This window comes from Schistosoma mansoni, chromosome 4, assembly GCF_000237925.1.
Source record: "Schistosoma mansoni strain Puerto Rico chromosome 4, complete genome".
NCBI classification, from domain to species: domain Eukaryota; kingdom Metazoa; phylum Platyhelminthes; class Trematoda; order Strigeidida; family Schistosomatidae; genus Schistosoma; species Schistosoma mansoni.
The window spans coordinates 22808285-22836126 of record NC_031498.1 but is presented as its reverse complement, the minus strand read 5'-3'; the positions used below and the strand labels follow the sequence as shown (position 1 = coordinate 22836126).

The 27842-nt window shown below is 34.9% G+C and overlaps 1 protein-coding gene across 1 annotated transcript; it reads right to left on the bottom strand.

Annotated features, from left to right (window-relative positions):
- Window positions 1-609: 609 nt before the first annotated feature.
- Smp_145050 (hypothetical protein) lies at window positions 610-27490 on the bottom strand (the record flags this gene model as incomplete). The annotated part of the gene is made up of 10 exons (XM_018797237.1): window positions 610-840; window positions 1624-1989; window positions 3610-3805; window positions 5988-6236; window positions 8456-8964; window positions 10126-10356; window positions 14298-14627; window positions 15897-15907; window positions 23117-23797; window positions 27361-27490. The coding sequence occupies 10 exons, from the start codon at window positions 27488-27490 to the stop codon at window positions 610-612; spliced, it is 2934 nt and encodes a 977-aa protein (XP_018652299.1).
- Window positions 27491-27842: the final 352 nt, after the last annotated feature.

The following is a 27842-nucleotide window of genomic DNA, read 5'->3' as shown; positions in this document are numbered from 1 at the left end:
TCTTATGGTTTAAATATTGGGTAACTAGATTGTGTATATCTATATTCATCTTATTATAAGCTTCATTTTGATCTATGAATTATTACTGTACGATTTACCGTTCCTAAATTATATTCAGTTTATTGATTACTGTCTCTTACGTTCACAGCCACATTTAGCTTGATCTTGTACAAATATTATTTTCTATTTTATGGTGAGATGTGGTCTGTCTGTCTGGTATATAAACAGAGTATGCTTGAAATAAATGACTCGCATAGATTCGTATGGCAGAAGCTGCAATTGGTGTTCTGGACTCAATTGGAAGGGTCAGGCGGACAAAGGACAAATAAGGACGCTAGACTACTCATACTGGTCGAACGTCGTTGATTTGCCACAGTGTCAAGATAGGAGAAGTCGTATTTCGATTGGTGGATAATTCACGTGATAAAAGCCGGACATAAAAATCAATAACGAATCAGCATACTTCCTATTTTTTTTATAAAGTCACAACAAAGACTAATTCATTTGGTCTTGCAGATCAACTATTATGGAATATACAATGCCTTGATAAAGAAATTACGTTTTTGTTAAAAATATTTTTTTACAATAAAAATATTTTCACTTTACAAATTAATTGAGTATAGGATCTTTTAGACGTGTAGGCCAATCAAGTTCAACACCGATTACATCCAACGCTAATATATCTAATTGACGACCAAATATACTTGCTAAGCTAGGATTACATCGACCAAGATCTCCATGAACAAGTTCTTTCACATAGGTGCCAGCTTCACAACGAATTTCTAATATGAACAGCTCATCTTCTGGATATAGCTTTGACCATGATTTAAAATCATCGAACTATGGAAATAGAAAATATGTAAATGTACAACATCTCGTGGAACAAACAAGTATTTGTCTGGAACATTAAGTGAGATTTATTTATTTAAACACGTAAATATTGGTACAAGGAAGCACCAGATATATATGTGCCGCACAAATCTCATTTGATTTGTGTGAGGGTTGTGATACTGCCCGGGTGCCTAAATTGAAGCAGGTGGTTTTCTTAGGGGTCCACATCCGGAGCCTTTGACCTAAAAGTTTAATCCACAAGGCAGTGGAGCAACATCAAGAGATGCAGTCCCATGGTAGCCAGTGACCAATAGTTGGTTCATACTCCATTTTTTCCGTCAGGATACTGGAGCCCATGTGCACCATTGGTTTGGAATCAGGGTTTTCCAACCCCCCTAGGTGGACTTTCCGTGCCCACCTACCCGGTTAAAGCGCCGGACATTCGCTTTTCGTCCTGTCAATTTCGTAAACAGAATCCCGTCACGAGAGGGCAGTGGGTAGGACTTCCTTGGCAGAGGCTATATACGCGTGGCTGTGTGAGAGGATTTCGAGAGGGAGGGCGGACTCTCCACACTCTTGGCCGTACCAAGGCATTTGGGGGCTTATCACCATTAATAAAGATGAATTTCATTAGATTAATAATCAATAAACATTACGGATGAATTGATACCACAATTTTTTTTTGGATAAATAGTGGTATCATCAATAAAGTTTAATTAGTAGTATATATATATAAAGTATTATTTACTATCATAAACAAAAAGACAATATCAATCAATAAAATAATTGTACCTCGAAAATATTAACTCCTATCGTTTCCACATAAGACATAAAACATAAATTATAAATAGTTCTTTTACGATTTAACAATGGTCTTCTATGTAATACACGTATAGGTGTAAGTTGATGAATATCCAATGGACCAAAATAAATTTTTCCATATTTCATAGAATTTATTTTATTAGGAGGCCAATGAATAGTATTCACATGATCAATATTTTCATTTGTTTGATTTAACAAAGTGGTATACTGTAGCATTTTCATAAGTAATTCAGTATTAATTCCACCTTGAGGACACCAACAAACAGCTCGATAACATTTGGCTTTATGCATTTCACCTAATTTTAATGCGGCTGTAGCAGATTTTGACGAGACTAACTAAGTAAATGTAAATTAATAGAAACGATTATATTTTAGAATAAGTATGAACTGTTTGCAAACCTATTTATGTAGAAACCTAAAATAGTACAAAATAATTACTATTCAATAATATCATCTCAGTCAAAACAACTTCGATAATGTAAAATAAATCCAGACGTTACTGAAAAGTATCATGACTGATAATTTCAAAACAGGGAAACAATGGATAGGATTCTCGTCATTATCTGAGACTTCTTAGCAGCGTGTACACAAAACCTCGCGAGGGATCGAATCCACGACCTAAAGATTTCGCAGAGACCCCAATACTTTCAGACCATTGATTAGGGACTCGATAGTTTGAGTTTCCTACTTTAGAAAGCTCTTGATATTCTGCGACTATCACGTCTAATACAGAGTCGCAGTTGTTTGTTGATAAAGAATCTTATAGTAGAATAAAATGTTTGTTCAATACTTTACGGCTTCAAGTGAAATCCAATGTCTTCACCGTGAAGAACAATTATTGTGATACCATTAGTTATCTTGTTAGTCCAAACATCTTTTAGGAGAACTCCAAAAGATTTAATAGAAGTATATTTTTTATAAAAGTTATGATTAAATTCAACCAGAGTTGATGAAAAGTCAGATTAGCTTTGTAAAATGAGGTATTCTGTAGTAGACTTCGAGTAATCATACTGTACGCTTTCTTCATAAATATTCCATTCATTGATATTATGTACCTGATAAGAAGAATTTTTGTGATTATATTCTACTACAATTGGTTCTGTCATGAGACAGACTTTTGATGAAACGAAATTTAGGCTAAAAAAGATAAACTTTAGATTTTTGTACTGTTGCTCCAATCATTGTTTACGTGTATTGAAGTAATGTTTACTAACCCAGTAAGTTCAGAGAAATGATGCGTCCATTATCCATTCGGGTTCCTCTCACCACCGGTATTCATATTGACTAACAAAACAATCAGAAACCATCAACAATCTACAGACAGACGTGTAGAACATATATAGAAATCGATCAAATTGGTTTAATTCCTATGTTTTGTGGCAATCCTGATTATTTTATAGCTAATTCCGAACGAAATAATCTGGATGTAAATGTTAATATTTGTGTTCAATAATTAACCTTGCTTTTAACTCTAAAACATCAGTCATTAACCTTACATTACATGGTCTAAAGAAATCAATCCTGATCAAATACCACTTTTTAATTTGACACTAAATCTTTGCTATCGCAAAACCTTCAAAGTCGTAAGTTTAGATCATTTTAGTTATTGATATACCTATTAGATAAATATCTAACTTCCAATCGTTTCCTATTTCCCCAGAATCTTCAATGTTTCAACAACGAACGGAAGACAAAAGATTAGAGGTCTGAAGAGAACTCTTTGGGAAGTGCCTATTGAAAGGAAATATTTCCAGCCTTTTCCTAACTTTCAGAGACTTTCAAGGACTTCTGACAGTTGTTATTGCTTTTCTTTTCAATTTAATCAGACAAATGTCGTCAGATTTTTGTTTTTATATCAATGAAATAAAATTGTGTAGCAATGTCGAAAAAGATTATTATGAACAGAGGGTTTCATTGTCTAATAAGAAGAAAAGAATATTTTTTCCCTCTACCAACCTGTAAATCTCGTATAAACACTCGACCCTGAGTTGTCGAATTGATAAACGATGCCAGTTTCAATAAATCCAATGGTTCATCTTCATTACATTCTACAGCAAGTTTATTGTTAACAGACCATCGTTGAATAATTTGTGACGGTAATAATTCATAGTTGCTAAGTTCGATTGCAAATGGTCGACCCAATCCAAGACATCTAAAAGTTGATAAATAAATATACATATTTGGAGGACTTTGATTTGATTGATTTTAGCAGATAATCACTAACGCGACAGACTACCGTAAACGATCGATTCATGCAGGGCCTGTATAACCCGTTTGAACTAAATTGGATAGAACAGAACTGTTGACTGTTTTAACTAGGTAACTGTTTGACCACGCTGGAAGGTACTTGAATGCATAGAGAAGTAGAATTCCTGGGACATTTGCCGATGTAAATTGGTCCACAGAAATAGTTGAATTGGTAAATACAAAAACAGTAGGCTAGGCGATGTCAACATTAGATGTGTAGAAAATGTTGGCTGTATGTTGACTGAGTCGAACGCTCTTTGAACTGTTCTTCTTAACCTCAGCGTTAACATTTTGCTGGGTACGTATATATTTATTTACTTGTAGAATATTAAACGTACTTGCTTTCGGTGTCAGTTTAGACATATTCATATTCAAAGCAGTTTTACAAAAAAATGCAATTGATGGAATGTTAAGGGAATACTCATACATACTTAGTTAGACAATATCCTCTATGATAATAAGCCAACGAGGGGAAAAAGAATATATATGTATATAACAGAATGTGTTAATTAGATGAGGCTATCCATCTTCGATAAAAATTATACCTCAAAGTAATAGTTTCCAAAAAATATATCCACGAAAAGCTAGGAAATATAAACAATAGTATTATAAGTGAGGGGATGAAGACTAATTTACAATCTGTTGTTTGGTTAGTGGTTTTACTAAAGATACCTCAGGTTACTTAGATTTTTCTTATTAAATCATAACTCTTTTCTGTAACGCTAATCTCAGTAAGCTTTCTCTTCATTAAATCTTTGCACTAATTTTATTTATTATACTTGACCGATTGTCACTTTTGGTTTGCCAGTTTTACTGTGTCCCAAGGTCATGTTTAGATGTTCTATTTACAACGGTGTTCATCTCCTGACTTCTCTCTGTCCTCTATATTATTGAAGATTGTTGATGAAATGATATGTGTCGGCCGTCCGATTCATCAAGTTGGCACTAAAAGAATCTCGAATGTTCGTTTTTATGAATTACCATCGGTTAATCAATCTGCAAACTCGACAGTTGTCAGAAATTTGTCCGATTAGGATTAACGGATCGGATCCTGTCTGAAAGTTATCATTTGGGCCGCATCCAGGTTTTTTTTATCAAATCAAGTGGTTCTCCAAAAGCATTACCAAATAAAGAGGAGTCTAACAAATTTACGCCTGATAATCAATTATTTTTAGAAACTGATCGACTGGAATTGGTTAGTGTTGTATCTCGAACTTAGATTTCTGAGTCTACCGCACAATACTTGAGCACTCGAACGCTAGAACCCTCCCAAGTCACAAATCAAAAGACAGAAGACAAGTAGAAGGAATGTTATTCCAAACAGTGTCGATTATGGTACAAAATTGTCAGGTATTTATAGTTTTTAGTAGAAACAAAATCATCATTATAGTTATCCACTCCGCAGTCAGGGAGTTATCAGCATTGTCCAATAGGGAGGCTCCACGTGGCAATTCTAGGATATTCTTCCAAAAGCTGATTGGATGGAACATGTCGGGCTCCTTCTGGGCTTCTTAGAGCCTCCTCGACTTCACCTGTGGACCATCCTCACAGTTAGTTAGTATAAGGAATTTGCAGGAAACATTAAACTTTATGGTTCATATCACGGACTGACCTTAGTTAGACAATCACTGGAAATAAGGAATTCACAGACAGTCGTTTTGTCCTGGCATGAGACTCTTCAGCAGTGAGAATCCAAGACCCAAGCAGAGACCAAGCTCAGGATATTCGGTCTCGCGAAAAACACTTAGCCTTAGAACCACTGAGTCAGTATCTAACGGCGTACATATCTGCCTTCAATTAACTCACGATACTGCATAACCACTGTCCAAATTTATTGGTGGGTACAACTGCCTCATACATGACATGGTTAAACTCCACTAGTCACGACTTCTCACTATAGCTCTATGAATTACTTCTCGGACCAAGGAGACTCGTGAACGCATGCTGTTGAAGAGTGTCATATTAGAACGAAACAACTGTTCAATGGTGGTCTCGCTAAGGTCAGCCCTTGATGTAAACTATAAAATGATTAACATATAAAATTCCAAATAAAAAAAACCGAAAGATAGGGAAAAATGGAAAATTACCTAACATCAACATCTTCTCTACCAGATGTAATAAAACAACTTTGAGCATTTGCACCAAATCGAGGTAATATTGGTTGTGTGATAAGTTCTTCTACAGATGAATCTAATTTACGCTGTGATCCAATTATCCATGGGGATTGAGGCAAACGTCGACTTAATTTCACATAACGACCAGCCAAATAAAGCGGTACACTTCGAACTATTTCCAAAGATATTATGAATGCAGGTGAACAATTGCTTGAAGAAGTTCTATGAATTCAAGTAAGAAAAAAGAATTTATAGGGATATATATACTGTAGTTAATTTTTTTGTCAAATTAACTAATAGGTTACAAATTTGTGGGGGAAATTGGTCAGTTATTGGTTAATGTTCAAAGGGAATAAATTTCTACGTACTCATAACAAAAAGATAAGGCAGTACAGAAATTGAAAACACAGAGAATTTGAACAGGTCAACAATCAGAACAAGCATCAATAAAGGTAAAAGAAAACACAACCTATTTGTACAACGATTACATAGAAAACGTATACAATGTATAAGATAGATTGGTCATTGAGTTTCATCTCTGTTTAGAAACATTGAAAAGAGCTCATTGGTTGAAAAAAAGAATCAAATAACTTGTTTTAATAATCATGTTATCAGTGAGTTGATTCACGCAGAGAATATATTCTATTCGGACACTATGAATATTGCATTTTTACTTTAATCATTGTGTTGAATGTTGAGTAAATTGACGTTTTGATTAAATTTGAGTAGTAACTACTTTTTTTATCATTTCTTGAAATAGTCTTCCTGAAGTTTACTATCACAAAAAATTGTATTCTATCTGAAGTATTCATACAACATAATGAACTATTCCCTTTCTTATAAATAATTAAATCGGAATTTTCAGTAACCAAAAACCGATTTGAACTACCGAATTAGATAGAGATAAACTTTTATTAACGTAACATAAGTGGAACTATGAGACTACTTAAACTGACAACTAATATTTTTCAATTTCAATAAGCTGAAGACTAGTACTAGATTCGGATCAATACTAAAGAAATATAAAGTAATTATGTTAGAGATGTTATCTTGAAAAAAAGCTTTGCAAGACTTATTTCTTAACAAATAATTAAGAGTTCACGTGCGAGTTCGAGAGTTTCGGATTGGAATCCCGCGTGTGGGATCGTGGATGAGCACTGCTGAGGAGTCCCATATTAGGACCAAATGGCTTTCCAGTGCTTCCAGGTTTTCAATGCTGATGTAGCTTAGATCGACTGATGAATTTAACTACAATCTCCGAAATTTCCCATCCTGATAATTAATTATTAATAATTCATTTCGTTTAGTTTTGAACTTATCTGTCAGCCGAATCACTTTATGTACTCTTGTTATTAGATCGTTGATGTTTTAAAATACTCACGTGTCGATACATTTCTACGGACATTTTTAACATGTTCAAACGAAATCATTTCTTTCTTGGTGGATTTAATAAAAATTCCAGTCAGTCAGTAATAAGCAACATACAACATAACAAAAAGACGTACATTAGCCAACATTATATTAAGATGAAATCAGTCAGATGAACACCAGGGTAATAGAAGCAATAATATCAGGGATAGAAGAAATTAGACTACTATAATAGTGTAATTGGAGAAGAAAAAACAGATTAACGGGATAAAGAAATAAGACAGTTTTGAAACTCAAGATTAAAGGGTGAATAAAGAATGAATGAATCTACGTCACTGTGACGGATCCGAAGCCATATCACTTACAAATAAATCTTCCAGATAAGACTGCATATCATCCTGTCAACTGACTGTAGTTACATCAAGAGAAGAGCCTATCTTCTTAAATTCTCAGTAATAGTTCAGACTAATAGTACTTGCCCATTTTCATCAAACCTTAGCCCCCAAATGCCCTAGTATGACTGAAGGTAGGGAGAATCAGCTCTCCCTCTCGAAATACTGTCACATGGCCACATGTATACAACCACTACCAGGGAAGTTCTACTCACTGCCTTCTTACGGCTTGGGTGTTGTTTACGAAATTGACAGGACGAAAAGCGAATGTCCGGCGCTTTAACTGGGTTGGTGAATACGAAGGATCCACCGAGGGGAGTTGAAAAACCCTGATTCCAAACCAATGGTGCACATGGGCTCCAGTATCCTGAGGGAACAAATGGTGTACGAACCAACTATTCGTCACTGGCTACTATGGGACTGCATCTTCTGATGTTGCTTCACTGTCTTTTGGATTAGACCTTTAGGTCCATAGCTCCGGATGTGACCCCCTAAGAAAACTACTTGCTTCAGTTTAGGCGCCCGGGTAGTATTACAGCCCACACACAAATCAAATGACTTGTGTGGTTCATATGTATTCGGTACCCCTTTGTACCAATATTTATGTGTTCAGATAAATAAATAACAAAAGAATATTTAAAATAAATAAATTTTTTTGAAATTTAACAAAACGATACTTACTTCCTTAAATAATTTGATTGCAAACAAATATCTTTTAACAAAGGAATAAGTTCTGTTAAAAGTCCTCGAGAAAAATGAAATGATTTTGGCAAAGTATAACCAATATTAATCACAGATGAAGGATTGAAAATGGATGAATTTACATTATAACTGAACGTTTCAGAAGAGAATGATTTTGTTGTTAATTCTTGTATGATTTTTCCATCTTCGAATAATTCCTTTTCTGAAGAATTCATCTTTAATTCTTTTTCATAATGAAATCTTGAACGCTTACGTGGTATTTTAATACTTTTTGAACGAACAAGCCAAGAACGTATAGAATTTAATGGAGAACGTTCTAAATAACTTAGAAATTCATTATAATCTGATTGTATGAAGAAATTTGCAAATTCTACAGTTATACAAATAATATTCGATTCTTGATCATAATTTGAATTGTTAACAATTAATTCATTGGTTTTAATTAGTTTTAATTCAGTATCATTGCGTAAAGAGTAAATCAATGGAGCCTATGTATGATATAGAAACAAGAGTATTCTATATTAAACTTATTACACTATGAGGTATTACATAGTACAGAAATACTAGGAACGACATGGTTAGTTCTAGGAGATAAAATATAAGCGCAGTATCAGGTGGTCGAATTATTTTGAAATGCGCATGTTTAAATGTTAAGTAGTTTTGACGTGATAGTTGGCACTCATTAGAAAGACGTGATCGCGAATTCGACGGAACTGATACTCTCTAAAAATTCGAATCAGAGTCACATAGCCTGACAGTGACATTTATAAATAGACAATAAAAAAGAAAGAAGCTCGTGCAACAATGTTGTTCAGTTTATCTTTAGACAATTAAGACAACTCAGCAAGCGAAATTTTCCTTTCGATAATTTCATAAAGAATTAAATATAAGTGTTTTGAAGTAATTGTTTTCGTGTTGACGGAGATGTTCACAACATTAGATCGCGTGATACAATCACTGTTATCTGACAGTTCGACAGAAAACCAGATGTAGACCAAAACACGAGTTTAATAATACCAAATATCGAGTGAGTTAGAATGAATTTTACTCCATAAAATAATTTCTTATATTTAGTGTAGCTGGATATGTCCGCTTTCAGTAATTCACAGATCGCTAGTATCTCAGACCAAACATATCAGTAGCTGTTAGAATTATTGATGACAAGCTTATGTTATGATTTACTGGAAATACACTCTCATAATATTACGATGATGAGAATATTTGTGACGTAAGATGAAAGTTTTGGAGGTGTCTGGTTTTCTGAGTTGGATGGATTAATTTTGAAGCTATACTGTCTTTCCCGACATCATTAGAACAAACTCCGATAAGCAGTGATTTATCCGAAATTAACTTGTTTTGTTGACCCAGGCCTCAGTTCAGATATGAAAACAATGAAGGCAAACAAACAAACAACAACCATGCACATATATGGACAACAATTAGTCAAATTCCAAGTCAACAGAACAAACTGGTAGTTAATTTTGTAGAAATTTCAATAACTGACTTCCTAATGAAGTTTGTGCTGATGATGTTGTCGAGAAAGACAATAGTAGCTTTACGATTAAACTATCCAGTTTAAAGAACAAAACATCTTCAAAATCATATATTATTGTGAAACAAATTAAAAATACATAAAATGACAAACTCACTTTCAGTAAAGATGATAACTTTTCATCTGCAATCCATTTCCATGCAGTTTTTACTGGAATAGCATATGATCTCAATACATTGATATCATCTTTAGTGAATGTTATCTGTGGATTATTCAATTTCTCAATAGTACTACTATTCGAAGTATTGTTTACATGATCAATCGACATACAAATTAATTCATCCCATAAAAATTGTTCACGTAGCATAATATTGATCGGTTCAGTGACCTTTTTAATCGAAAAAAGGAACAGGATAGCATAAATGAAACAACGAAAATTGGTTAGACGTAATTATTAGTAGCAATGTTAAGAATGATATGAAGACAATTTATTTAATATCTTTTTGTTATACATTTATTTATGACGATTATAATGATGATAAGAAATCAGGTGTAGATATTTTGTGTGCAATGGCCGTAAGTCTGTGGATGCCTCTAACTCTACTAGCTGATTAATAACAATTACGTTCATCTTATCTATTCGTCCACATGTATAACTGCATGCTGCATCATTCGTTACCCAAAAACATTATTCGAGTACTGCAATTATCACTCTGTTCTAGTCGCACTATGTACCAGAACATAGAGTTTATAGCTGTTCTTTCAAAGACATACTCTTATTCGTCACACCCAAGTCAGTCCCACTCGCTGCCATCGATAATCATATGTATTGCTATTTTTATCATGCCTTAGTACGATTTTGTGACAAACGAGGTCCAACGTATCTCCCTCAAGCCACAAAAACCACTCTGGTCCTCACGACCGAAAAGGAATACGACTACGCTTATCTCGTCTCCCAGTCACTATCCTGTTCCTCTGGTCATTCTACTAATACATATTTAACGATAGCTCGATGCATCTGTTATAATGCAAACGATAACATACACTAACTTCGCATTTGATGGTTACTATCAATTACAGTACAGCAACAAATATCACCGGTCGATGCAGTTATCATTTCACGGCTTGACTATTCTTATCCTACGAACGGGAACTCTATGTATGTAAATTCGAATCTACTCATAGCTAATCGACGCTATTTACTCTACCGCAGCTCATCAGAACATCTTCATATTTCACCGCTCCTTATCCTCATATTTGGTTGACATTAATTGCACGGCCATTGTGATTCCCTACCACCCATTGATTAGAAATTTTAGGGTGTGATTAAAAAAACTTACGAATTGGTGACTAGTGAACATGTTTCCGAAAATGTGTGCTCAAGTGGTAATGAACAAAGATTTTGTCACCTGTAATAATTTTTTAATTGACTGAAAAATGTGCGTCTTTGTAATCTGACTAGTTCAAATCGAAATAGCATAAAGTGCTTTGATTGGATGTGAGAATTTGCATTTTTACATTCCAATTTTATTTACAATAATTAAATATGTCTGACTGTTCCATCCGAGTTTTGATAAAAATTTTAACTGAGGAAAAAAAAGACACCAAATCCATTTCCCTGCGCTGATACACTCCTGTCAGTGAATGCACGTAATGTCAACAGCAAATGTTTTGTAAGTGCGCAGCCTGACCAAATCATTATCTGAATTACTTAATGTTATTTGTAAATGACATAGCAAACGTTATTTATTTAGAAAGTCTGAAATTATTTTTCAAATCATCGGTTATCTCTGTTAAACATAATAGACGAACAATAAAAAACCGGTATGTACATTTTTCGTCATATGTGAATAATATTTTTTTAATGTCAAGCTCGAAATAGCCAAACGTTACAAAAATAACCATTTTTGACAAGCATTTGAAATATTGGTTGCATTAAGTGTAAATGAACAAGCCTGCGTCTGACGAAATAGTTTTCTATCTCCATTATACTACTTAAGACGAATAAGGTCAACTGTATCAATCAACATTTAGGTATACTGACTTTTAATTTCATTGTAATAAATAAAACCCTACATTTATTTATCAAACGTGAAAATGAGAATGATCAGGTGTTCTACGGCCATTTCTCCAAAATACAAATTTAAAATTTATTTTATTTATTATTTAAACACATAAATATTGGTACAAGGAAGCACCAGATAAATATGCGCCACACAAATCGAATGAGATTTGTGTGAAGGCTGTGATGCTACCCAGGTGCCCAGACTGAAGCAGGTGGTTTACTCAGAGGGCCACACCCCGAGGCTTTGACCTGAAGGTCTAGTCCACAAGGCAGTGGAGCATCATAAGGAAATGCAGTCACATGGTAGCCGGTGACCAACGATTGATTCATACGCCATTTGTTCCCTCAGGATACTGGAGCCCATGTGCACCACTAATTTGGAATCAGGGTTTTCCAACTCCCCTAGGTGAACTCACCATGTCCACCAACCCGGTTAAAGCGCCGGACATTCGCTTTTCGTCCTCTCACTTTCGAAAACAACAGTAATGCCACGAGAAGGCAGTGAATAAGACTTCCCTGGCAGGTGCTATATCCGCGTGGCCGTGTGAGAGCATTTCGAGAGGGAGAGCGGACTCTCACCACTCTCGGCCGTACCAGGGCATTTGGGGGCACAAATTTAAAATACGGCTTCAAATTTCTATGGAAATGAGAATCTCTCACCGCATAATGGCAGAACGTAGCTCTTTCATAAGTTCTGATGGTGCTCTTTAACGCTTCAAGTGATTGGAACGATACGGGATAGAGCGTATTCAAAGATACGTTATCCGTTTCTGTGACAAAGTGAGAAACAACAGAGCTTGTACTCTGTACGCTACTACCGTCCATAATATGAAGAAAATGTGCTCTGTCGACAAGTTCTGACGTCTTATACCGATTTCGGGAAATAAATAACCAATTACAAAGAATTTAAAACTAGCCATTTAACTGGACGAAACGGAATGAAAATAAATTGGAAAATAAGATATTAAACAAATTTATTAAAAAAGAATACAAAAATGGCCGTCCGTTTAATGATGTTCCACATCCCACTTCAGTGTTACTTTCGAAAACAGACATTTTTTCAAATATGTCATTTTCTACAAGGGGGCTAATGTAGTGTCGGTTGCTATGTTAAGCCCATATGCCTTATTTTAGCTTCCGGATAGGCCAATTTATATATTCTTCTTGAGTCACGTTTTGACCTTGTTAATTATTCACTTATCAATGCTGACTGTTTTTATATGAGCGTTGACTCACATGCCATCACCACCGCGCGTCATTTCGCCTCTCTTTTATTCGCTTCATCCTTCTCATTTCTTGTCCAGATCAATTAGTGTACAAAATATATATGTATTCAAAAATCCATTCTCGTATTCGACTTATTTAATTCCGTTATTCACTGATGCGATTTAAGTCGACGAAATATACGATGACAGCCAACATGTGTAGTTCGATAACAATCAGCATACAATCTACTTGGAGTCAGGTAAAGGGTCACCAAAAGTCAACTCTGCTCATAAGTCTTGAACTAAGATGAAAAATATAATCAGTAATTTTGCGTTCGAATGTTTCTTTAGTTAGTGCTACGGCTCATGTTGAAAACTAACCATAAACCATGTAGTTGATACCGAAATGTTTCATATGTGCAGTGCAGTGAAATAATTAGTCAAATGGACAGGATCAGTAGTTTGTTACGACGTAAAAATTGTGAAATACAGACCACTGAATATGACTAGGTAGTATAGTGTAACAGATAAAAAAAGGTCAATCGATGGAATCAAGTAGATACGAGACTGATTTAAGAAACGCGAACTACCGTTTGGAGCACTAGACTGCACTTGTATATCTGTTGCAAACATAAATAACAAAACACAATTGTATTCAGTTTTCTTATCTAAACAATGAAGAACAATCAAGGAGAATCTCCATAGCATCGCTCGAGTTCTATGGCACTAGAATTTTAGCGGTATATAATAAGCGACATAGAATGATTGTGGTCCAGATCACACAAAAATGAATAAGTAAAAGGATCAGTTCTCTCAAAGTCTTAGATACATTTAGTTGACAAGTGACAAATCCAAGAATTTTCTATCGGCTGTCTTCAAATAACTGAGACCAAGTCTTAGTATATATATCGGTTGTGCCTTGTAGTAGAATTCAGAATAGGTACTTCGTCCTACCTGTAACCAAGATCCGACTTCGTTTAGTGGTTTCGTATCCACTGATTACTACTTCATAACATGAGGAAAACACGTAGAAATAGTGAAAATTAGTTACTAACGTACCCGAAGTTGATATGCTGTATATTGATAACGGGATCCATTTAACTCTTTATATAAATAGAGTAAAACATATTTATCAAATTCCTCATTGGTAAATTCCATTTCATTTTGTGATTCATTAAGATTTCGTGGAATATCACATAAATAAGGATTATGCAACAGGCCAAAACAAAGTTTACATATAAACTCATCAGGATATGCTTGTGAATGAAAGACATTAAGTAAATCTATTTGTTGACAGCGACCATTAGTTAACCGGATGATACAACATTTACAAATATTGAAATCAAGCATATATTTCTGGATACAGGAAATGGCTTCATTTGGCATTGTCTACATGAAAAAGTTTCAAAAACACACGAAAATGTTTTATTTTTATTTTGTGCACATGTGAGGGAATAAGCGCTGTCGTCTAAAGTAAATGTGAAACGATCCATTCTATTAGTGTGCTAGATAAAATGAGATTAGATTATTACTCTTTTTGTGAAATGCCTATTATATGAGATTTATAGGTGCAAAGCAAAATAGTTGTAACATAGTCAGTCATTATCAACGTAGCGCCTGACATAATTCGCCACATATTAGCACGACGAGATGGAGATAACGATATGGATTACAACACAGATAGGAATAATGTAATAGCAATGATAATCATAACGACTAAACATTTGGTTCAGAATGACAGAATGAAAATGTATGCATGAAGGAGTACTGGAATTTGAAATCGAGGGGTAGATAAGTAGTGAATAGACCTGCGACACTGTGAAAGATTCTGAACCATGTCACCCAAAGGCTCCCATCACTAGCCAGGTAGTCTAAGCATGTTAGGACGGATCAGACCGACAGTTAATAACTTCATGTAACGTGTCTCGCATCCACGACTCAATAGGTAAAACCCAAGTCGATTAACTACCGAACTGTAGCGATACATTGACAATCAGGTATGCAGTATCAAACTTCGTTTTATAATTAAAGCGATTAAAACAGACCTTCTGTGTATATCAGAAAACGATTTACATCACTTTTAAAGATTGGTTCCAATAAAGTCTTTCAATTCAATCATAAACTTTTTCATTTGAAGGTGGAAGGCTGAAAACCTTTATACAGTTGTGTATCTATATGAAGCTCACTGGATTCAAGATAAAATTCAAGCAACCTCAGTTTAATAGGAATAATAATGGCGGGATCATTATAGGAATTTAGAAACATGACGGGATAAAGATAATATATAACAATATTACAATGAACAGACACACTTGAAACTATATAATTGAATAAAGTTTGTTTCTCGTCAACAGAAAACCTAATTAAGGAATAGAGTAAATATTTGAAAATTAAAAAACAAAATCCATCTTCATTTTTCTTATTATCAAAGTATTAAACTACAGTGCCTAGTGATTATCGTTGAAAGAATGTATCACATTAATTGGTTAAAGAAAAAGATTCCAGACAAAAATATACCGAAAAAATTGCTCATTTAGCGTTAATTAGATGATAATAATGATATAAAGTATATCATCAATGTTCTAAAAATAAATAAATAACCGGGCTTTAGATCTTACAACATTAACCCAAAAAAAAGACTAAAATATGTGAACTAACATACTGAATGGCTGAAAGTTAAAAATAGTGAGACAAAAAGTGACGCACAAAGAAACATTGACTAAGTTTAAGTAATAGATAAACTTCGACGTAAATGTTGTTATAAAGATATGATCATAATGACGATATATGCCATTATTTATATATATCCAGGTTATTAAAAAAGGTAAAACTTATTATGTTTGCCATTTTAATCGATATTACTTACTAGATTTGCCATTCAGTCAATCAGCTACAACTATGACTAGGCATCGGTCCACCTTGCCATACCTCGTTAGCACAACAAGATGAACACCGAATTCATAGATTTTCCATTCAGAATTCCGTTTATAATTTCCTAACCACTATGTAAACTAATTCGCCTCTTGCTAGCATCCTAAGCTTAAACCAGTTACGTGCTTCAACTGGTAAGGCTAGTCTTTAGAGTAACCCCAACTCCTATTAATCCTGAATGTATACCATTCTTCTATTCTCAATCTTCAGTCCGATAATAAAACAACAACCAAGCTTCTATTGTATGTTTAAGTCACCCGATACGTCTATCTCAAGTACTCACTAGCTTATATACATGAGTTATCAGACGGCAACGCACCTCTATTATGAAATCATACTTTACATACAATCATGCTATAAGTGCTAGAGAACGGTACTTAATAAATAATACTTAATAAACAATAATTGAGAAGTAATAAATTGTATAACAATAGTTAATAGGTCTCACAGAAGCTTACAATACTGAGAATAGACAAATACAATAGTCCAATTATTTAATAAAATTACACAATAATAATAAGTAAAATAGTCCAAATATCTTCAATGCTCCCCCTACTGTAAAACATCTCAACTAGTAACAATAACAATCACATTTAAGTGTATACTGAATAAATACAAGTCATTATAAAAACCAGGGGAAAACGATTATATTTCAAACCTTTATTTTAATATCAATAAAATGTTATGTAATTTTAATAGTTCAGATCATGAGTCAATTGAATCTAGACCACCATGGAAAACCTGGAAGCACTGGACGACCGTTTCGTCCTATTGTGGGACTCCTCAGCAGTGTGTATCCACGATCCCGCCTCTCGAGATTCGAACCCAGGACTTATCAATCTCGCACGTGAGCACTTAAACTCCAGACCACTGAGATGGCCGGCATCCAACGGTGTTAATGTCTAACTTCAACCGATCCACAAAATTGTTAAGTGCTCACTGATAAGACGTCTGCACGACAGTTAAAGTGATACAGATGTTCCATGCATTTTAATTTAAGTATATATATATATATATATATATATATATATATATATATATATATAATTTACTGTTTTCTAATGTTTAATTTCAAACGTGCAGGTGAAGAAACTTCCTTATCGTCGCAAACATCAACTCTCGTTTTACAGAACTGTCTTAAGATTAGTAGTTTTTAGTATCAAACTACTATATTTTCAGATAACTTTCTTCTTGAAGTACATATTGATGTTGTTTAGAAGAACACCGAAAGGTTCACAACCAAACCATCCAGCTTAAAGACTACAACACTTCCAATTTTCAACATGAACCAACTTCAGTTAAATAAGTACTAAAAGACCAAGGTGTACTGGACAGCTGTATAGTACTGGTTTAAGTCTTTCAAACAGTGGAAACCAGAAGATCAGATTTTTAACAGTATTTAACCTGATATCAGTTTGTGATGAAACTTATCTGAAGATTGAATAACCATCCACAAATTAGATAAGTAGCTTAAAGCAGAATATATATATATATAATCTTTAGACGATAATCACATAATACAACGAATATTATACAAATACAGAATTAAAACAACCAAATATCAAATTGAATTAAGTTTCGTACTTACATAAATCTTTCTAAAAATTATTGTCAAACTATGTGCATAACATTATATTCAAAAGGTTTATTTTGGTAGTCTATACAAAACTGAATTCTTATTAATGAATTAGAGGTTCATTTTATTTGACTTAGATAATTAAATGATAAACAGGGTTTGAAAATCAATTGTTTAACCAAATATCAAGAATTCGAGAATCGAGGTACTAATAATCTTGTTCCATCGAAAGAAACTATCTATTTACAGCACTTATTTATTTATTTAAACACATAAATATTGGTACAAGGAAGCACCAGATAAATATGCGCCACACAAATCGAATGAGATTTGTGTGAAGGCTGTGATGCTACCCAGGTGCCCAGACTGAAGCAGGTGGTTTACTCAGAGGGCCACACCCGAGGCTTTGACCTGAAGGTCTAGTCCACAAGGCAGTGGAGCATCATAAGGAAATGCAGTCACATGGTAGCCGGTGACCAACGATTGATTCATACGCCATTTGTTCCCTCAGGATACTGGAGCCCATGTGCACCACTAATTTGGAATCAGGGTTTTCCAACTCCCCTAGGTGAACTCACCATGTCCACCAACCCGGTTAAAGCGCCGGACATTCGCTTTTCGTCCTCTCACTTTCGAAAACAACAGTAATGCCACGAGAAGGCAGTGAATAAGACTTCCCTGGCAGGTGCTATATCCGCGTGGCCGTGTGAGAGCATTTCGAGAGGGAGAGCGGACTCTCACCACTCTCGGCCGTACCAGGGCATTTGGGGAATTTACAGCACTAAGTAATGAGTTACATGAAATGAAAATATTGTGAAAAAAACATAAGAGAAATCATTTTAAAAAATGCAACCATATTAAGTGGTAAGAAACGCTATTCGAACAAGAACACAACTAGCTTATATTTCACCAAGTTAGGTGTATATTACAGTATATGAAAAATACAATCGAAAACTATAGAACAATAGCTATTAGCATTTATTCCGAATTATGCCTGCTAACCTTTTAATTTATCGAGTTGCACTGCCTTCAGGACTCCAGTCAAGGATTTATGACGGACAGTTGATTGCTAAACTAACAAAAATATTTTTTTATTAACAAGCGGTCGTAAATTAACTAACTCTCCGAGTATCAGAAAAATAACATGGAGTAAGATGATACCTTCACTAAACAGGATGCTAAATCATTAAGAAGTCAGGTTTTGAATTTACATATTGATTAAAAGTGAAGTCTACCTAGTAGGTTTCAATGCATTCTAATTGCATTAATTCATTCTGTAAAAGGTTGGTTTATTGGATTTCACGACGTTTCATTGTATTAATTAACTTTTTTATTTTACCATGAGTGACGACTACTTAGTTGACGATCGTTGAAATTAATTGAAATATTATTGAGTGCAAGTGTCTTGCTGTTTCTCGTGGTACATTTTTCTTAACACGATTTGTTTTTTAGAGTAGTTAGGGCTAGGACAGAATAGAGCTGTTGTGTAAGGGTATTGATGTTGTGGTTAGAGTTATTGACAACTTTTAAATAACACTTGAGACCGTAATGTGTCTTAAATTATACTTTCAGAGTATATAAATGTTTAGAAACAACCATAGTTGCCAAAGTTTACTGGCTTGTTGTTCGCGAGCAATAATAATAATATAGACTAGTATCTAAGTTACTAAGTCTGACAAATTGATCCATATTAGTAGCGGGTGAAAAGCACAGAACCACAGGATTTTACGCGATCGGATGATCGCCAAATAAAACACTTCAGGTGTTTATCAATTCTTTAATCGATAAAAGCTAGTAATATTATGACATGATTCATGGTCCTATCCCTAAACATTAAGCATATTTCGTCACCATAGTTACATAACATTTACTTATTTAAACACATACATATTGGTACAAAAGGGAACCAGATACATATGCGCCACACGTAATAACTTTGTTTATAAGATGAACATATTTTAAGCGTTAATAACTGGCCTGCAATATTTTCATTGTTGCTCACATAACTAAATCATTAAAGGAACTTGAATTTAATTTTTGATAGTTTAAGCTGTCACGTTGTTGATATTTTGACTGATATCAGATCAGTCTTAATTGAGATATGCGCAACAAGTGTGAATCGCATCGATAAAAAAGCTATGACAAAAGTTTACATAGAATAAATGGAGTATGGAGAGCAGTGGAATCCAGAACACTCATTTCGTCCCATTTGGAATCGTCGGCTGAATGTACATGCATCTGAGTTGATGTTCACTCCAGGACTCGAACCCATTATTGCTTGCTTCAAATGTCAACACGCTATCCACATAGCTACTGACTCCAGCAAGTCATTCATTTATATAACGAGTATGGATCTTAATTTAACGCCGATGCATCCAGTTGACGAGTTCGAAACAGGACGAAACGAGAGTCTTGGATCCCACTACTAGCTACATTTTGTCTGTTCTATTGAAGAAACTTGTTGTGAACTCTTCTTGTGTGATGTAAAGTCGTTCCATTATTACTAAACCTTTTAATACTACAAACTATCTACAATAATACTTTCCAAGCTCTTTACCAGCTATATAGGGATTATCCAATAAAATCAATATATAACAAAGAGCTGAATGAAGTGGTATATCAAATACGTAACTTCATTATAATCAGTTTTAAATGACTGAATACTACATTCGACTGTATAATTAAGACGATGAAAATTATCCCAGCTGAATAAAATATACGACCACTCTTACTAATGAGTCAATCTTAACTTAATTGAATCCACGTATCACTCATTGACAATTGGATTTGGAATATCTCAACTTTTACAGAAAAGGAAGAGTAAAAATGGTTCTTAGTAGTGGTCCAAAGTGCTTAATAAACTGGTAAATTATTCTTTTCTTATGTTTCATAGTTAGTGGGAAAATTTATCTAGTAATCACCTATGATACAAATTCATTATGTTTACATGAATTCCAAATGTTATACCGTTTGATAAGTACTTGTAATTCACTTTCTGGAAATTCACTCGTTGGATTCTCAATTGATTAAACTGATCCTTAACCGGGAAAATACAGAAGCCGTAATAAAATTTTCGAGGACTGTTGGCAACTTTATTAGTTCATTTTCAAGAATGGGATCCGCTTGTCTACTGACGAAGTTTTCTGGAAGCTGATATTGAAGGTCCGTAAAGGAGTGACGGTTAGACGAAATTACTGGGCACTGAATTCTAGGGTTTCTGCTGTATCACTTTAAGGACTAACTAACTGAGTGTGATGAGCTATCGGAGACAATTACACGAACCTTGATTAAGTAGTCTATACCTATTATTATGACTCACTTCAGTTGTCAGTGACTTCATGGAGTGGTACGATGTTCTGATATGGTCGCCCCTAGCTTACTTCCAGTCCACTTCTAAACTAAACAACACCCATCAAGGTAGGCAGTGAGCGGGTATGCATGACACATTTCCTAACCATCTTAGTGAATATTCACTAGCTCATCAATCAGTTTGCCATCTTTACTCATTACCCTATCCCTAACCTACGGATTGCTTACTCGGTGGTCTCGAAATTCAAAAAGTAATGCTTTGAAGACACATATGACCAAATAGTAATAACCTACAAATACCTTCTGTTCTTGGTAACCATGTTTCATACCCATAAAGTAGAACAGAGAGAACTACTGCACAATTAACTCGTCCTTCGGTTGGCAGATGGATACATTGCCTATGCCACAAGTTGGGAAAAACCAATCATGCCTTAGAAATCCGTGTCGAGATTTCGTCAAAAACCAGGCCGTCAGGACTGGTGAAACTCTCAAGATAAGTGCAGCTGCCAACACACTCGGTCGCCTCACTCCGTGTCACTAATCCGAGTGCTGACACAGGCCAATCCTGAAGCAGCATTTTGTATTTGGAGGGAGAGAATAGCATCACAAATATGCTTGAATTGTTGCTTAAGGTGGTCAGAAGACTGTATATTTTCAGCGTCTTTACCAAAAAGAACTATATTATCTGAGTATTCTAGATCAAAAAGTGAGTCTCCTGGTAGATCAGTCCCTGAAAATCCAGACGAGAGTGCTATCTTTAACAGGATGTCAGTGACGAAAATAAAAGGACAACCCTGATGAACACCACTGGGGGTTGATAATTCTGATGACAGTTCGCAATGAGCTCTGATAATAATTCCATATTTTCCCGAGTCTCACTAACAGCCGGGCTTTTAATACATTTTCCGTTGATAAGTCTGAATAGTCGTCTACTATTCCTTGCTGCCGTTCCCTTTTCTATATATCATCTTCATCGAGAGAAAAGAACTTCGTGTACAAATTATTGGACTCCTGCAATAATGAAACGTCAAAGAAAAAGACATATGTACATATTTTCTGTGAGCAGTTTCTCTAAGGAGATTTGAGTCAGATTTTGACTTTCTGTTACTGTGGATTTAAAAACACGTGTCTATGAAATATACTTCATATTTATACAGTTCACAAAACGAATTTAAATTGAGAAGTATAACTAATAATTTTAAAATGAATCGTGATTCAGCGACAGTTTTTAATGCCCAAAAGGAAAACAAAAGCAAAACTAGTAAATGAAGAACGGGGAAATCCCAAACGTTCTTGGAAAAGGAAGGTTAATTTTCCATAAGTAGAGGCTGATAAGAACACCCAGACTCCTGAGCATAAGTATGTTTGGGCATGTGATCCAGTAATTGGAAGTCAACTCCTTACACTACATAGTGACACCATATTACGCCACCCACAAATAACCACTTAATTGAGAAACACATTTTACTTTATAATACAATCATGCTGTACAGTAAAGGGGAAAAATAAATACTGTCTTAACAAAATCTATATATTTATGATCAAATTTATACAGAAATATATAAACAACTCTCTCGACCAGAAAGGTTAAGGTATATTTCAAGAAGAAAAAGTGAAATCATACATATAAATGTAAGCAATGAATGTCTCAGTCCACTATAATATATTTCAAAAGCTGAAAGACAAAGGGAGCAGTGGTGTTTTGATCTGCAAAATGATAACTGGAAGCAATCTGGTCAGTACAAATAGTTCAATTATTCACGTCATTTATGTATACTAATACTCTTGAAGAGGTACGATGAAATGAAATATGTATACAAGTCATCATAATGGGAAATCATAAAGAATTAGTTTTTCAACAAATACAGATTTCACATGATAAAATATAGTCCGAATAGAGGCTTTGTAAGGTAAATAAAACAATAAATTTCCTGAATGAGTGGGTACTAGTCATATATATACAAAAAACAATAATCAAGTCATAAATTTATACAAGGACCCATGAATATACAAACATGTTTATAAATGCACTATTAAAACGACGCTCTTTTGCTGTGCTTACTTGAGGTTTGGCACAACTTAGTAGCATGATTGAGGCTAGAGAGGCAAATATTTATGGAATTAGAGTCGGTGTAGTGATCTTTGAAAGAAGTATTAGAACGTTTTGGCTGTAGTCGCTCAAGATGTGGCATCGGCGTCCCCCACCAAGCTGAACATGCTTCTGTAAAAACAAACTGCAAGTACATACACTGACTTCGCGTGGGAAATGAATATAAAAATGCTACTTCACGCAGACTATGAGATGGTTCTAAACATTCTCCATCAAGGTATAAATCTACAATTTGTCTGGCAGGATCAAGTTGATATTTGGATAGCAATAAATGATGGAGGTTAGCGACAGTTACTACAGCCGGACATAAAAGATATATTGAGTTAGAATACTGTTCATTAGAAAGTGGTGAAGGCGGTTGGGAACGACTAGATTCACTTTTTGAAACTAATTTGAAACTGTCGTGACGTTTGCAAACTACGGATTCAGATATTTTTGAATATGACGGAAAACTTGTTAAATGTATTAGAGCCAAGCTCACAAATTCATCATCTGCTACTAGAAATGCGGCAGAAGTTGGTAAACGGTTGGAAACAAGCATTTGAGTTGCATGAGTTGAAGAAACAAGTCCGCATGGACTTTTAGAAAGCGACCGAGTTGCAAGAGCAGTTGGAAGGGGCGAAGAACAAAGATCTGTAGAAAGAAATTTATTCGAAACTACGCAGTTACAAAAGTTATATCTAGTTTGTGATAAAACGGCAAAAGAAAAACTTCAGATTAAAATCTGGCACCATAAAAAGGAGTTACATTGACCCAAATCTAAAAACAGACACCCAAAGACTAAGAGCGGCAATAAAATGAGAAAAGAATATTAGGTATTAGAGCAAACACAAAATCAACATCTAAGGAAAGAGTGGATACGACTGTGCAAATAATTCAAGTTTTATACAGAGTATTCTTTAAATTTCTACAAACCAAGCTAAACCCTTGGTAAGACGATTAGTGATACTACAAGGTTACCTAGAAGAAGTAGGTGAGGTGAAGTTGTAAGTTGCGACGTATTGGTTGAAAGTCAAGTGCACCAACAACTAAGCCACAGTCCAACGAAAAAATCCCAGTTGATAGCTATTAAAAATAGAATATTTAACAACAGATATCCACTTAAATTTATTGAGAAGAATTTGAGGCCAAAAAATAAAACGTGTCCATAGCACCAAAGAAGACTCTCTTTATGAACATTCAGTTTAAAAGAGATACTGAAGCAGAAATTCTAAAAGCATACTTCCGAGATTTCTGAGAACAACATCCTATTCGTATTGTATTTACTAGTCGACCTGTGGTTCGTAGTTGAGTGAAGGATAAGCTTCCACTTTGCGTCAAATTAATGTGTCTATCAGTTTACTTGCTCATGTGAAGCAGGTTATACTGGCCGCACAAAGCGAACTCATTCGAAGCGCATCTCTGAACCTTACTCTACCTGGCTTTTTAAAGGACTACAGAAGTCAGTCAAAAGCTCAATCTTTAGACATCTAATTAATTCTGATCACTATGGTTTACCAGATACTTCTTTCAAAATCATTCATACATTTGGGAGAATCGACTTAATGTGAATGCAAATAAAAAACCTTCCCACAGTGGAGATTATAGCTGTCAACCAGTGTAAGTCTAAGCTGTGTACAAAAACAGTATGTCCAGCCCCTTATTCTTTCATGGCCTTAACTTTCCTTTCTATCTTCCATTATCTGTCATCTTTTTCTTTCTAATTATAACCATTATTACAATTTTTTAATTATTCTGTTCTTATTTATTATTTATTTGAAAACATAAATATTGGTACAAGGAGGCACCAGATATGTATGCACAAAACAAAAAACTGTCATTTCATTTAATTGTGTGAGGGCTATGATACTGCCCGGGTGCCCAGACCGAAGCAGATTCTGTTCTCAATAGCTAAGTAGATAATTGTCTTTACCTTAACATTTTTCACTGGGCGACTGTTACATAACTTCCTCTCAATACCTGATTTTTGTGAACAGTTTATGACAAGATGCCATTACAAGCTTTCCAATTATTCAACACCATTCTATCTACTAGACTATTGTTTTTAGTAAATAAAATGGTCTGCGAATACGACTGTACAAGTTATGCAAATGATGTAGTAGGAAAGAAATCTCTTTATCGAACTATCTTTACTCTTCTTCAAAGACACAATGGACCTCTTTTACTACTTAAAAAATATCATTAAGGTAGCGTATTTTCCTTTTTCAGAAGTTTAAACAGAAAGTTTAGATTTATCCATAGAACCAGTAGTTAGCATAATGAACAATCATGTTAATATGGTCGTTTTATTTCATAGTGGCTCTCTAATTATGTATATTTAAGTGGTTTTTGTTCAAACACGTATAGTAAGGTACCTCGACTAATCAAGTCACAATAAATTTAGAGATGGTATTAATTTGTGGGACTGGGGCAAGGAATTATATTAGTGACTTACTTTTATAACGGCCCTCTGAGTAAACCACCTGCTTCAGTCTGGGCACCTGGACAGTATCACAGCCCTCACACAAATCAAATGAGATTTGTGCGGCGCATATTTATCTGGTGCTTCCTTGTACCAATATTTATGTGTTTAAATAAATAAATGAAATAAAACTTTGAGAATTAGTTTTACTAACTTTTAGACGTCGCTTAGTCACTTGTCATTTAGAATATTGATGGTGAGTGGTCATTCAGTGTTATCTAGTCGTCATGTTAGTTACCTCTGTAGAAAGGGAGAGATCACAAATAACCATCAGTTTAGCCTACGAAAATTCTGTTGACTGAAGGTATTTAACAAGATTTAATCTCCATACACCTGATCGTCAGACGGAAATAATGGGATGGATGATCACAGAAGTCTCAAATACAACCAAATGTTGAAAAGGTACAATGAGCTTTTGGTAACTCGGTGATGTTACGAAATCTCTGTCCAATAATTAATACGATGCACCTACTACAAATAACCATTTTAATCTGATAAATAGGTTTGCTTAAAAACGCCTGTATTTCACATCTGCCTACAAAATAAGATTATGCCTTCTTAATTGAGTAAATTTAGTATCTCATGATTAGAATTCTCCTAAAGATCTTACTTTATGGTATACCTATCGACGAATACAGGTGATTAACAAGCAACTAAAATATTTTTCGAACTCTAATCTGATACCGGTGCAGTTTGGCAAAAAAAGACCGCCCAATATTTACCACGAAAATAATTGTATTACAGTACCGAGTTTTACGCATCATTGTTTCTAGTTTCCATGCATCCAACAGATAAATAACTGAGATAAAACGCTACTTGTAATGTGAGCGATCGTCATTTCCCGAATTCCTACACCATGGAACAATACTTTCTCCTAAAGGACATACGTATTTAAGGGGGTAACTGCCTGTGACCAGCTATATGGCCATTCCGTGATTTTTGATATTAGATGCATACCTCTCAGACCTTACCGTCCACGAAGAAAATCTATCACGTAAGGCAAAATATGCTACATCTAATAGTGGTCTTTACTAGCTCTTTTTTCCTGTGTGAGAATGCAGCGTCGCCTCAGATAATGGTTGTCAGAGAAAACTTACTACCACCATACTCTGATAGTCAGAAACATGAAGTCATTCTCAGACCTTGTTTGTTGGTCTTAGTCATATGGGACCCCAACGGACTCGTATAAATTAGAAGGATCTTAAAGAACTAGCGTTTCAGCCGTTACTACATGGTCAGGTTTTCACAACAGACAAGCTTAACTATATCACATCAGTATCAACAGTGAAAAAGGACTGTTAAACGAGCTATGTGCTCGCATCTACCAAGTATAGATCCCCCGGCTTCTAACGTGAATTACTAGTTGAAACGGTAATTCTGGACTTGTGATATTACTTAATGCATCCAAGGGAAGAAAACAGATGTAGCATTTTAGGTCATACACGAATCCTTAAAATCACCCGATAACTGATCAATCTACAGTAATGTAGTACAATACAGTAGTCGCCACACATATTTTAGGTCAACTCTCCAGTAACATGTGATTGATGGGTGATAATTAACATCACATAGGGTCTTTGTTTCCATGAATTGTGAACAAACAAAAGAACACATACGGTGACATACAAGACGAATGTAAAAGGGCCCAATCGCTACTTGAGGACTCGGTAGTAGCAAGATGAAGCCATAAAATTGAAGCAACAAAAAGTGAACGACGTATGATTAGTTTTCTTACCCGAAATGCTATAACTAGCTGTGCTACTGGGATTGCAGTTTTTGGGGAAAATTTTCTTGGTGCAAACAATTTTGTCTGCACAGGATAACTCTTTTAAATACAATTCTTTGAATTCCGTGATTCTTTTCATCTCAGTCTTCAGTAAACCTGGGACTAATTTATATACAATCCGCTGTAGAGCGACATCAGGACGGAGGGCTTGGCCAGGTCTAGTTTCCTGTATCAAACTTTGACATAGTGGACAAATTTTGTGCTCCAATAAATACTTGAGGATGCAGCTTCTGCAGAAGACATGGATGCATTCTGTTAGAACAGTCGCATCTATTAGATAACCACCACACAGTCCACAAATCAGGTGCCCATTGATGGAGGAGAGTTTAACTCCAGGATATGAACTGGTCATTGATAATATCCAATTCCATGCAGATGTCTGTCAAACATCAGTAAACACATACAAGACATCCAAGGAGGTTACTGGGAAG